At 48.5% G+C, this 13,387-nt stretch overlaps 1 protein-coding gene across 1 annotated transcript in view; it reads left to right on the plus strand.

Moving 5' to 3' along the window:
• QPCT (glutaminyl-peptide cyclotransferase) overlaps positions 1-13,387 on the plus strand; it is a 298,053-nt gene that overhangs the window by 251,408 nt on the left and 33,258 nt on the right. The window contains exon 5 of the mRNA XM_063443353.1: positions 12,452-12,551. Within this exon, the coding sequence (XP_063299423.1) occupies positions 12,452-12,551 (100 nt within the window). The remainder of the gene's footprint in view (positions 1-12,451; positions 12,552-13,387) is intronic.

Below are 13,387 nucleotides of genomic sequence, written 5' to 3' on the forward strand. Positions count from 1 at the left end.
TTTTTGTTCGTATTACTCTTAAAAACTGTGCCTTGGGAAGGGATTTTTTCAGCATGTTAGGATGTGCACTGTTGTTGTGCAGCAATGTGTTACGATCAGTGTCTTTTTTGTATAGACAGTAAGTTATACCTTGTTCTTTCGTAGATATTTCCAGATCTAGATATTGGATCTTGCTTGTACTTATATTAGACGTAAATCTGACTGGGGTCTGAAGCACATTCAATTCCTGTATCATTTGCTGAGCTTCCAATTCTGTACCCTTCCAAAAGATTAACAAATCGTCGATGTAACGATAGTATGCCGTGATATACTGATTATATCTAGAGAAAATGTATTGTTTCTCATAGATGTGCATGTAGGAATTGGCATACATGGGGGCCATTGCTGCCCCCATGGATGTGCCTGCCACCTGAAGAAACCAGTCATCTTCAAACCTGAAGTAATTTTGTTCAAGAGTTAGAGATAGTAATTCCAAGACATACTCTATTGGGGGTCCTTCATACGTAGTAGCCATGCAAAGAATCTGTCTCATGGCTTCTATTCCTTCCAGATGTGGAATTATTGTATACAGATTGCATACATCCATTGTAATCAGTATGATGGGTTCCTTACCAAAGTCTAGTGTGTTGATTTTCCTTATAAGTGTCGGTGTATCCTTAATACAAGTTGGTATCTCTGCTATAGGTGCTTGAAATAAGGAGTCTAACCATTTCGCAATTGGTTCCAAGATCCCTCCTATTGCTGACACTATAGGTCTCCCTGGTGGCTCAATGGGATTCTTATGGATCTTTGGTATAGTGTATATTATTGGAGTTTTTGGATTTCTTTTCAACAAGTAATTATAAAGTGGTAGATCTATAAATCCAGCTTTAAGCCCCATAAATAGAGTGTTCTCTATAATAGTAGCTATTTTCATCGTTGGATCACCTGGTAGATGTGCATAGACTGTAGTGTCTTGTAATTGTCGTCTGATTTCCCTTGTGTAGTCGCTATATTCCATAATAACAATACCTCCCCCTTTGTCAGCAGCTCTAATCACTATAGTGGGGTCTTCAGCCAGATTTTTGATAATTTTCATCTGTGCTGCCGAGATATTTCTCTTGGTGATTTTGTGATTACTTATGATTTCTTGTGTTTGTCTTTCCACTGTAGAGAGGTATGTTTTTATTGAAGCTTTATGGGTCTGTGGATCGGAGTCAGATTTAGGTTTAAATTTGGTTGTAAATTGACTTGGTGTATCAATATTGATTTGGGTCTGAGATTTTTCTTGTTCTTTTGGTCTATTGTAGTAGTCTTCAAGTCGCATGTTCCTTCCAAACTTGAATAATTCTACATTCCATCTGAACAAATTAGGGGCCACAGTGGGTACAAATGAAAGGCCATGTTCAAGTACTTGTATTACGTACTTGTATTACGTGGACACAGATCAGCAATACGAGTGGCTTACAGAGATGGACATTCAGAACAACCAGTGGCACAACATTTCCTGAAAATGAAACACCCTCTCTCGTCTCTTAAGTTTGTTGCAATAGACCACATCCCTGTACCCAAGCGAGGGGGTGATCGTGGTAAAATACTCCTGAACAAAGAGACAGAGTGGATCTTCAAACTGAGTACAATTGCTCCTAAAGGACTTAATGAAGTGTTGTCATATCATTCATTTATTTAATTTATCTAGTAGGATGAACCTCTTAATGCAATAGGAAAACAATGTTTTAATAAAAAAATGTTTTTTAGTATTACAAATATTTTTATTAACTTAAATGTATGTCATGTATAGTGTTTAGTTTTATAAGGATAGTTGATCAACTTTATTAGGAGATGCTTAATTATTATTTTTTTTTTTTTGACATTCTTTATTTATAATAGTTTTCAAAATAGGGAGGGAGACAGAAAAAAGAAAAGGGAGGGGGGGGGAGGGGAAGCAGGTCACGCTTTACAGAATACAGTACACTTATGAACAGTTTGATTGGCTACCTAAAGTCAAAAGCGATTACTGTAATACCTTTACGATTGATACCTAGCCAGCCTGCACCTTGTCTGCGTGAGCGGAGTCCCGCCGGGGAGCGGGGCCATGGTGAGGGCAATTGTCACATAGAGCAGGCTGGTCTGGGGTGGCAGAGGAGTGTGTACCTATGTCCGGGTCGGCAGGTGGAGGTCACCCTACTTGGGAGAGTACCTGACTCGTAGAGAGGGCAGGGCTCTAGTCACTGAGGACCGTGGCCTGGGTCAGGCGCAGGGGGGGGGAACGGGAGGGAAGGAGGAGAGGAGGGGAAAGTCTGGAACCAGGGTTATCCCCAAGGGGCGCGGAACAGAATGGTAAGTTTTAGTCGCCTGGGGTTTGTCCGGGGCAAAGTAGGCTGGTCAGGCCTGTCCACGGGCGATATAGGACGTCCAGGGGAACCATAGGAGAGCACATTTGTCCGAGCGTTCCTGCAGGGACGCGGTCAACATTTCCATGTTATGAATTTCCTCTACCTTATCCACCCATTGTCTATATGTGGGCACTGCCTGGCTTTTCCAGTGCAGAGGGATGAGACTTTTCGCGGCAGAGAGCAGGTGTATCGTAAGCGACCTCTTATACCTTTGGGCCGACATGGCTGTGTGGTGCAGAAGCATTGGTAGCGGCTGCAGTGGGAGGTCTGGGTCTACAATTTAGGTGATCTTAGTGTGTATCAACTGCCAGAACGGGACAATGCGGGGACAGGTCCACCATATGTGAAGGTTGGTGCCAGGGGCAGAGCTACATCTCCAGCATTCGCCAGAGGGGGTGCCATACATGCGTTTAAGCATGTCCGGGGTTCTGTACCACTGTGTGAGCAGTTTATAGCTCATTTCCTGGTACTTAGAGCTAATGGAGCACTTGTGGGTTAAGAGGAAGATTTTGTCCCACTCCTGGGCCGTCAGGCGCACCCCAGTCTCCCTCTCCCATTTATCCGTAAATCCTAGGGGGCATTCATTGCCCAGCGCTTGTAGCGTAGTGTAAAGATAGGATATGGCATGGTCTTGGTGTTTCCTGTCGGTGCATAGGCGCTCAAAGTCTGTCAGTGGTCTGTGTATGTGGTCCTTACCTCGGAGGCTCGTGTAGTAGGTCTTCACCTGGTGATAACGGAACCCGTCCAGTGTGGTTGGTCTCTGTGCCGTCACTACGTCAGTCAGTGGTTTAAGGGCTCTGTCTCCTGTCCATTGACGAAGGTAGATCCAGTCCGTCTGTGTGAAATTCCGAAATGCCGAGGGGGGAAGACCCCGTGCTAGATTTGGGTTGTGTGCTAGAGGAGTAAGTGGGTTCGGTGATGTGGTGAGTCGGTGTGTGTAACGCAGTGTGCACCATACCCTAAGGGTAGCATCTATGAGTGGGTTGTGGGTCCGGAGTTCTGCGTACGTAAGGGATCCAAGCCACAATCCCAACTTTTGGCCCCTGGGCGCGCATGCCAGTCCACGACCCGCTGAAGATGTGTGGCCCGATAGTATTGCTGCATGGAGGGCAGCCCGGCACCCCCCGCCGATTTTGGCCTTTCCAAAGTGGATCTACGGATGCGGGATGCGGAGCGATTCCAGATAAAGTTGCGTATATCCCTTGTGAGGACGCGGAAAAACGCTTGGGGTATCTCGACAGGCAGAGCCGCGAAGAGGTACAACAGTCTAGGGAGGACGTTCATTTTTAGTGCCTGAATGCGGCCAAACCAGGTGAGGTACTGTGGTGACCAGCGAAGGAGGTCCCTTTGGATGTTCGCGAGGAGGGGGGGAAAGTTAGCTTTGTACAGTTGTGTCAGATCGCGTGGTAGCCAGGTGCCTAGGTATTTCAGTTTGGTGGGTTGCCAGGAAAAGGAGAACAGACTTTGCAAGCGGTCAGCTAAGCTAGCGTCACTCAGCAGTGACATGGCTTCAGATTTATCCAGGTTGAGTTTCAGATTGGAGACTTGACGGTACTCACGGAACGCTTGAAGGAGGTTGGGGATGGAGATTAAAGGCTGTTCTATAAAAAACAGCATATCATCCGCGTAGGCGGCCAGTTTGTGTTCCTCGGCTCCCATCGACACCCCTGTAATGCCCCCATCCCGTCTGACCGCCTCCAGAAATGGTTCTAGAGAGAGGGCAAACAGGAGGGGGGACAGGGGGCATCCCTGGCGAGTGCCGTTACTGATGGGGAATGGTTGGGTGAGGGTCCCGTTGACTCGGATCCGCGCTGTCGGTGTCGTGTACAACGCCGACACCCAGGTGCATGTTTGGGGGCCAAATCTAAAGTGGCGGAGAGTGGACGCGAGGTATGTCCAGTCTACCCGATCGAACGCCTTTTCGGCGTCCGTCGAAAGTAGGACAGCCTCGCGCCGCTCGGATGTAACCAAATGTATTATATTGAGCGCTCGTATCGTGTCGTCCCTGGCCTCCCTCCCTGTGATGAACCCGACCTGATCTGGGTGGACCAGGTCCGGGAGGAGTGGGGAGATCCGCCGAGCTAGGGTCTTGGCAAAAAGTTTTAGGTCTGAGTTTAACAACGATATTGGGCGGTAACTCGAGCAGTTAGTCGGATCCTTCCCTTCTTTGGGGATTATCGCGATAGTGGCAGCTAAGGTGTCAGTGGGGAATTGCCCGCCCTCACGGATCGAATTCAGCCCCAACAGAAGTTTGGGCAGGAGGGTGTCACTGTACGTGCGGAGGTACGCAATCGGAAACCCATCGGGGCCGGGGGCCCTATGCGGCTTCATGAGTTTCAGTGTGCCGTTGAGTTCCTCAAGTGTTATGGGCTGCTCTAGGCCGTCTGATTGTTCCTGGGTGAGTGTCTTGGAGATGTGTTTGGTGAGGTAGTCCGCGACCCTCTTCTGGTGTGTCAGGATGTCTGTCCCGGGTGTGGTTTGCGACCGATTGTACAGGTCTCTGTAGTATGCCTGAAAGGCGTCAAGTATCCCGTCCGGTCGTCTCGTGCTACGTCGGTCATGCGTGTTTATTTTGTGAATGTGTTGTGCCCTCCTCTTTGCCTGAAGCATCCTTGCCAGGAGCCTGCCGCTTTTATTGGAATGTTCGTAGAAATACCTGGCGGATTTCGTAATAGTGTGTAAAAGTCCCTGGGAAAGATGGTCTCTAAGCTCTCTCCGGGCAGCGGTCAGCCGTAGGTAGTCGTTGTCGTCTAATGTTTGTTTATGTATAGCTTCCAGGGTTGACACTTTAGTTGTGAGGTCTGTGAGTTGTCTGCGTCTGTCTTTTTTGCGCTGCGTACAGAGGGCGATGTAATGGCCCCGTATAACACATTTATGTGCCTCCCAGACCGTCGGGGGGGGGTGTCGGGTCCCTCGTTCGTGTCAAAGTACTGTGTGAGTGTTTGGAGCGTAGATGCACGGGCGGCTACGTCGTTCAGCAGGGACACATTGAGTTTCCATTGTCTGTCCCTAGGTCTGTGGAGGGGCGAGCTTGTACGAATCGCAACCGGTGCGTGGTCCGAGTGGGTCGTGAGCCCGATATGGGCATCGTGGAGTAGGGAGAGGAATTCCTGAGGCATGAATATGTAGTCGATACGACTGTAGTGACGGTGGACATGGGAGAAGTGAGTATAGTCACGCTCATCGGGGTGTGCGGTCCTCCAGCAGTCCACGAGGCCTAAGCCGTTCAACGCTCTAGCAGCGGTTCTAAGGCAGTGGGAGGGGATTGTGCTGGTCCCGCGAGACGTGTCCAGGAGTGGGTCAAGGGGCATATTTAGATCACCAGCAACCAACAAAAGGCCCTCTCTGAATTTACCAAGTTTGGTCAGGGTGCGGGAGAGGAAAGTGTGTTGACCACGGTTGGGGCAGTATATGCAGGCAAACGTGTATTTGTGGTCCGCAATTGTCCCCTTTACGAAGAGGAAGCGGCCCTCAGGGTCAGGGAGAATTTCCGTATGGGTAAAAGGTACAGAACTCGCAAATAGTATCGCTACACCTGCTCTCTTAGACGACTGGTGGTTGGCATAGTAAGCCAGATTATAGCGGTTATTTTCGACTTTGGGCGCGTCCGGGCCCCTAAGGTGTGTCTCCTGCAGGAAAGCCACAGACACCCTCTCCGCCCAAAGACGGCGTAGCAGGTGGGAGCGCTTCTCCGGTTGGTTGAGGCCCCCGGTATTGTTGGACCAAAACGTGAGCAAGTCTGGTTTAAATCCCGTCTGTTCCCCCGTGGGGAGGACCCTGGTGGGGGGGGGGATCCATAGGTGGGGGGCGGGAAGGGTAGGACCAAAGAGGCAAGGGAAGTAAAGGCAACTAATGAACCTAGACCGGTTGGTGGTGTTCAGGAGACAAGGAGAACTAAAGGGTCTCACCGAACCCCGGTCCTATGTACAGGGAGAGGTCAGTTGCGTGAGGTGCGAAGAAGTCCGCACACGGAGACTGTCACGTTAAAGTGTGGGTGGTCAGCGCCCGCTTCCCTCGGCACCCAACCCGCTGTCCGGGTTTAGGTGTCAGGGATTTCGCAAGTCCGGGAGGGGGGGGGGGGGGGACAGGTGTCGGAGGGGAGGGGACGAGTCCTGAGATGTCGTGGAGAGCGGCCCAGGAGGGGCCGTCGGCTGAAGGGGGCACAACTAAGGCGCGGTCCGTGGAACCTGGAGGGGGGAGGGGGAGAGTGGCCGCCAACTTCCCTAAGGAGGAAAAATACAGCGTATTCTAAAGAGCAAATGAAACAGCAAACAGTTACATTACAAAATGCGACAGGTATCAAAGTTTAACTCAAGTCAGGCACCCGGGGCAACGCTGGGGGTACAGTGATTACCTGGGTGAGCGTTGCGCAGTAACATCGCAGTAACATACCAATCTAAGTCAGAAGCGAAACTGCTAGCTGTCAATGGCATTGTAAGTTACGTTAACAGAACTGCCAGAGGTATCTAGGTGTCAAATTAGTAATCACAGTACCCCATACACTGCACCTGTGGGCACGGCCTAATCCGCTTCATGCGGACATCACAAAGAGTTTAACGTGTGTTTAGGAAGTGCCTTAAACATGGGAATTGCATCCTACACAGATAACCTAACCTCAGCACGGTATGGGCACCTGGAGTGTCAATAGCTACTCGGTGAGGTCATAAACAGTATATACCAATTTATACGTAACACATCAAGTCACAGCATTACCGTATGCATCAAAAGACAAACTGTAGCATAAAACAGATATGGATTCCATGAGCTTATCAAAGAACGGTTACATGTGAGCCATATAGACCACTACACTGCCCTGGGTAACCTAGGCCCTTACGGGTCTCGATTTAGTCCTTGTGGACACCACGTAGAATGCGGTTTGTTCTGCATAGTACATCCGACATAAACAGTACATCCTTCACTAAGGGGATACTTTTATGGCTCGGTCCGTGCCCCGGGGCCGTGTAAGCGAAAAAACCTGGTACATGAGGCGAATTTACAACACACACCCTGGGCAAAAAAAAAAAAATGACGGCGTGTTCTAGGCTGAAGGGGCAGCACGGGGCGCCACGAAAGCAGTGAGGTGTCCCTCCCCCGGTGGAATTACTATCTTCAACGGGGGAGAATTGTGTCTAGGATGAAGCGTAGAGGCCATCCCCGTGGTCATAATAAGTAATGTGAACAAAATACATAGTGGCGTTGTAGCGTGCGGGAGGGGGAAAGGCAACTGCTCAGATCAGGCTCATGGCACCACGTGGCGAGGGCCCCAAACTGTAGGACATGTGCTATACAATTACTAACTTCGCCCACTCCAGGGGGAAGTATGTGGCGTTAGATAGGCCCCCTGTACCATGTAAGTAACATGCGAGGCATTTTAAAAGCATCATACAGTACCCTCGTAGCGTGTTCCCAGGAAAGGGAACGATATTCTAAGGGCAGCGCGGGCACTGTAGGAGGCGCAGTAGGTTACGGGGCTGCTCGCTACAAATTGGGGAGTTCGTGGTAACCTAACCAGCAATGGGAAGAACGAGAAACACATAAATGCAAATGTGAATATAATAAAGAGAAAAAGCGACTGTTACAAGGAGCAGGAACCATCACCCCTAAGGGCGTTTAACTTACAGGTCGCAGATACGGGTTCATACATACGAAGTCCTGGATTTCGCGGCCCAGTCCCCCACCCCATGCTGGTCGTAGCAATGCGGCTCACAGCGTGTGGCTCGCCAATCAAGTAGCATCCCACCCCCTGTGAGTCCCCAAGTCCCGAGTTGCTAGGTGATGTTCTTGGCTTCGGCCCGTTCACCGGTGATCTAGGCCTGTAGGTCATATCCCCCCTTGTGTCACGGTGTGAGGTCGCCAAAAGCCAGCAGCAAACAAATGTCCTCTCCTGGAGAGTAGGGAAATGCTTTAGGGAGTGGTCCGTGGTCCGCAGGGCAGGAGATCAGCAAGAGAGCGTTAGTGCTTCATTCTTCCGGGCCGTCAGGGCCGCCACGACGTTGCGGGGGGGGTGCAGCGTGTCCCCCTGCTAGGTTCTCTGCCGCCGGGTAAGGTCCGGTGGGGCGAGCAGGTGGGAATTCAAGAATCCAGTTCGGGATGTGGACATGTGGCAGTCCAGCGGACTGTAGAAATCGAGGTACGTCATTGGGCCAGCGTAGCGTGTGCCAGCGGTTCTCAACCTTAGCTTGCAGGCTGAACGGGAAACCCCATTTGTAGGGAATCCGTTTTTCAAGCAGCATGTGCGTCAGGGGTTTCAGCGCCCGACGGGCGTCCAGAGTGAGGGTCGACAGGTCCTGAAACAGCCAAACCTGGGTACCCATGTAGGTGATTGTGCGCTGGGCCCTGGCCGCCCTCATAATGGCGTCTTTCTGTGGGAACGAGGAAAGGCAGCATATTACGTCCCTAGGTAGGCCGTCTCTCCTGGGGCCCCGTAGAGCTCTGTGGGCACGTTCCATAGGTATGTCAGCCGGTGAGTCCCCACCAAGCAGTTGCGTGAAAAGGCCCAGCAATAAATCACGGGGAGACTCGTCGTCCGCTTCAGGAAGGCCCCGCACCCGTATATTGTTACGGCGGCCCCTATTGTCCAGGTCCTCGACCTGTCTACGCATTTCGAGCAGGATATTCCCCTGTCGCGTCGTCGCCAGGTCTGCGGCTTGTTGGTGGTGCGTCGAGTGGAGGCGGTGTTCCTCTAGGTCGGTCACCCTCTGTTCCAGGACCGTTAAGTCTCTACGCACCCCTGCAATCTCCTCTCGGATGATGGTGCGCAGTTCAGTGATCATGGCCGCTTTATCACCCCGCGTAAGCATATTTGCCGATATGGCTGCTAAATCTCTGGACATCTGGGTTAAGGCATCGGCGTCGGGTGTCCCTTCCGCGGAGCCTGCCATGCTGCTGGGGCTTGGGGAGGGAGGGGAGGGAGGCGCCATCTTGTCCGCGCCTCGTGTGCCTCCAAGTTGTTGTGGGGTGGACATAAACTCGTCCATGGGACCCAGTCTAAGGTTCGTGTGGGGAGTGGGAGGATGGCGGGGGTGTTCCGTCTGGGTTTCCCCATGTGGACCGCGGGTTCTGCTCTGAATTCGGGCTTATGCGGGTTGGGGCCTGGGAGCGAGTGCAGCGTGCGACTTACTCCATGAGCGGTCAAGCCACGCCCCCGCTTAATTATTATTCATTGAGGATTTAAACATTATTGTATTTTTATTTATCACCATAAGCACTTTTTGCATGATAGCAACACTTTGCATTTGAAAGCACTGTTTCACTTTATTAAGTAGGATGTTTACTTTCAATAATGGCACTTTAATCACTTATACAATCTTCCAATATAATTGTAAACTGTTTAGTAGATCTCTTTAATAGCACCTTATGCACTGTAAAAAATAGCACTCATATCCTAATAACACTATTTAACAGATTAACATAATCATAATGCCTGTGCACTTTAAGCACTACAAAGCTTTATCAGCTTTATAATTTAATTTATTTTAATGTCACTTCCATTTTTCTTCATCATCAACCCCTTTTTTGATTGCTTGTATTGGTATATATGTTATTAAATTCACTCGGTAATTTCAGATCCGGGTTGCCATGGTAACCGGACGCACCAGAATCACTTCCTGTTAGAGGCCCATGTGATATACAACGTTGCCTAAGCAACTAATATCTTAGGTATATAAATGCACATCTAATCGTTTATTAATGTATGCCTGATCCTGATGAAAGTTCCAGAGGGAACTGAAACGTTGATCTTTTAATATGGAAAACAATAAACTGTAAGTTTTATCTTTATCAAGTCCGTGAGTGCTGATCATTATCCACAATTGTATGCTATTCCCTGGATTGCAAGCACCCGGCCAACATTTGCTGAGAGCGTGAGTGCAAGGATTTATTTACTTATATATACAAGGACTTTGCGATCACATGGCCCAGGGGGGCCGAAAAGGAAGGAGGGGGACTCCTCCAGGTACGTCCCCATACCGCGATCGCCGGCGTAGGATACCGTAGGACCGCGATCGCCGGCCACCGGGTAAGTACATAAAATGGCGGGGACGTGCTATGCTGCCCCTCGGCGTTTAGAGCCGGTTCCCTAAGGACGGCATAGCACGCCCGTCCTTAAGGGGTTAATTGTGATAGTGTCACACACAGTGAAAAACAAAAAGTGATTAAAAAGGGAACCAATAACTTTCAAAACTGTACATAAGGTAGTGAAACACTAGCAGTAATATTTAGTAGATTGGAGGTAGATTAGATCATTGGATATTTGTAACCAAAAGTTATCCACCTGGCTGTTTGATTCAAAAACAATGTAGCCAGTTCGAACAGTATCACTTAGTATCTGTTTCCTTTTGAATTCTAGACTATATTCGGTATACAGTAGCAATAAATAAAATACATGAGATATCACTTAACCAGTTATAAGCCAGATTATAAATCCATAAGTACTATTTAACATGACAAAAAAACTCCTAGAGATACAATCTAGTGTGATATAGTGTCAGTCCCCCTCAGCATCTAAACTAATAATAAATAAAGAAAGTTACATGAAAGAAAAATATATCGGAATCCCTGAGTAAAAGAATTGGAAACCAAATTGCGCCAATCAGCGTTCAGGGGAGGAAGGAGTTTCTGCGCCCAATCCAAAGGAAGGGCGCAAAACTCGGCTGCACCAATCAGTGCCCAGGGGCGAGAGGAGTTTTGCCGCCCAATCAGAAGAAAAGGCGCAAAACCCCGTTTGAACAAGTGCTCCTTCTCCGATTGGTCGCCTGCTCCCTGTGGCGACCAATCAGCGTTTACTGGTGCCGACCAACCAGGAGAATGGCGCAAACCCAGTTTGAATGGGTGCTCCTTCTCCCATTGGTCGGAACAGACTTCCATGCAGCCAGCGGGACTCTGCAGCCGTGAGACCGACTCACAGCCCCAGAGATTCCCTGCTCTCTCCGGTGGATATCCCCACGCAGGTATCCACCGGAGAGAACGCTCTCCTGGGCAGCCACGAGCCTAGCCTTGTAGCTCCCAGGTAGGGGAAAGGGATTAGTGATTACAGCTCCTTTCAGAGCGGGTAGGTCAGTGCCTGACACGGGGACCGAAGACAGCGTGCGCAGGTCGGTTTGGCTACACGAACTGGCGGCCATCCAGGGGAATCACGCGCCGCTTGTTTCCTTGCAGTCTGTGGTTTTCACACCTCTTTAGCGAGGTGTGAACATTCTAACCACACATCCTAAATGGAGTTTCGGGGTGGTCCGGCGCACGGGGGTCGGTGCGCCGGAGCGCCCCCTCGTGGCTGAAAAGTAAAATAGAAGGGGAAACTCATATTTAACAAGTGAAAATCATCACAATATACATTGGGGACACAAAATATAAAACCAAACATCTGAATACTGAGTGGGCATGGCACTTGTCCTGAGTGGGCATGGCGGTGTCCCGCCTCAATGTCCTTTTGTGGTTTTACAGCCCTTAAGTGCATTATCTTGTATCTGTCTCATTTTTGTGTAGTGGACTTGGTTACATCCCTAGTTTCACTTTTGTCCTTTATAGTGTTACTGTGTACCAGTTCTGGCTTTGTCACCGACTGTTTTATCCTAGTACTGTTAAATGTTATTCAGACATGACTTATTCTTTGTTTATCTAGTCCTGGACTGTGTTTTGGTAGTTTAGTGCTGATCTTTTCTATTTGGATCTAAGGTCCAGTAATATGCCTGACTATCCTTTCCAGCTGTGCCTTTTTTTTTTAGGTTACTGTTTATATCTAGCGGAGGATCCTACCATATCCTGACACTCATGCTCTTAATGCCAATCTGTCTTAAAACCAATAGCTTTTACCAGTGGCAACCAGTGTGCGTATGTTTGTCAGTATGTGAGAAGCTTTCAGTGTTTGTCTGTCCATCACTCCAGTCACTATAGAATGCAAATACCACCACAAACTCATGTATTCCTGGTGATGTGGAACAAAACATCACAAAATTATATTTAAAAAAAAAATACAACAAATAAAAATGTGACAGAAAAGGTACATGGTGTCTGTTTTGATACATTTATTTCATTAACCAGATTTAAAAATTAAAGCATGCATTTATTTTCTTCCCTAGGATTTGTTAGTTTTGCTTGATTTGATTGGAACTGCAAACCCGGTTTTCCCAAGCTATTTTCACAATACTCTAAGGTGGCATAACAGACTTCAGTCTATTGGTAAGATGTACTATGCTGTAATATGGAGGGAACATTAAATAAATTAAATGAAAAATAAGATCATTTGGAGTTAAAAAATTATTGAGGAATTGCAATATATGTTTATCATTTACATTGAATGTAATAATTTGAGTAGTGTTAGTATCTTGTTTAAATATAGTAATGTGTAATACCCTGTGCATTTTATCGGCTTTGCCAAATATTTTTGTTTAATGAATATTTAGCAATTCATTTAGAAGTGCGTTTGTTAGACTTTACAGTAGATAATAGAAGCTGTAGCGCTTTATAAAGAGAATTACTGCTTATATATGCGGCCCTGTGTTTCCATATTTGTTTTGTTTCTGATTAGCCTAAAGCCTGTTTCATCAGCAAAGTTTAAAGGGCCACTATAGTGCCAGGAAAACAAACTCGTTTTCCTGGCACTATAGTGCCCTGAGGGTGCCCCCACCCTCAGGGTCCCACTCCCGTGGCGCTGAAGGGGGAGGAAGGGGTTAATCCCTTAACTTTTTTCCAGCGCCGGGGACTCTCCTCCCTCTTCTGATGTCATCGGCTGAATGCGCATGCTTGGCAAGAGCCGCGCACGCATTCAGCCAGTCTCATAGGAACGCATTTTCAATGCTTTCCTATGGACGCTGGAGTCTTCTCACTGTAAAAATCACAGTGAGAAGTGCGGAAGCGCCTCTAGCGGCTGTCAATGAGACAGCCACTAGAGGCTGGATTAACCCATAGGTAAACGGCTATGTTTACAGCAGAAAGGGTTAATCCTAGATGGACCAGGCACCCAGACCACTTCATTAAGCTGAAGTGGTCTGGGTGCCTATAGTGGTGCTTTAATG

Source organism: Pelobates fuscus, chromosome 2 (genome assembly GCF_036172605.1).
Source record: "Pelobates fuscus isolate aPelFus1 chromosome 2, aPelFus1.pri, whole genome shotgun sequence".
Lineage (NCBI taxonomy): Eukaryota > Metazoa > Chordata > Amphibia > Anura > Pelobatidae > Pelobates > Pelobates fuscus.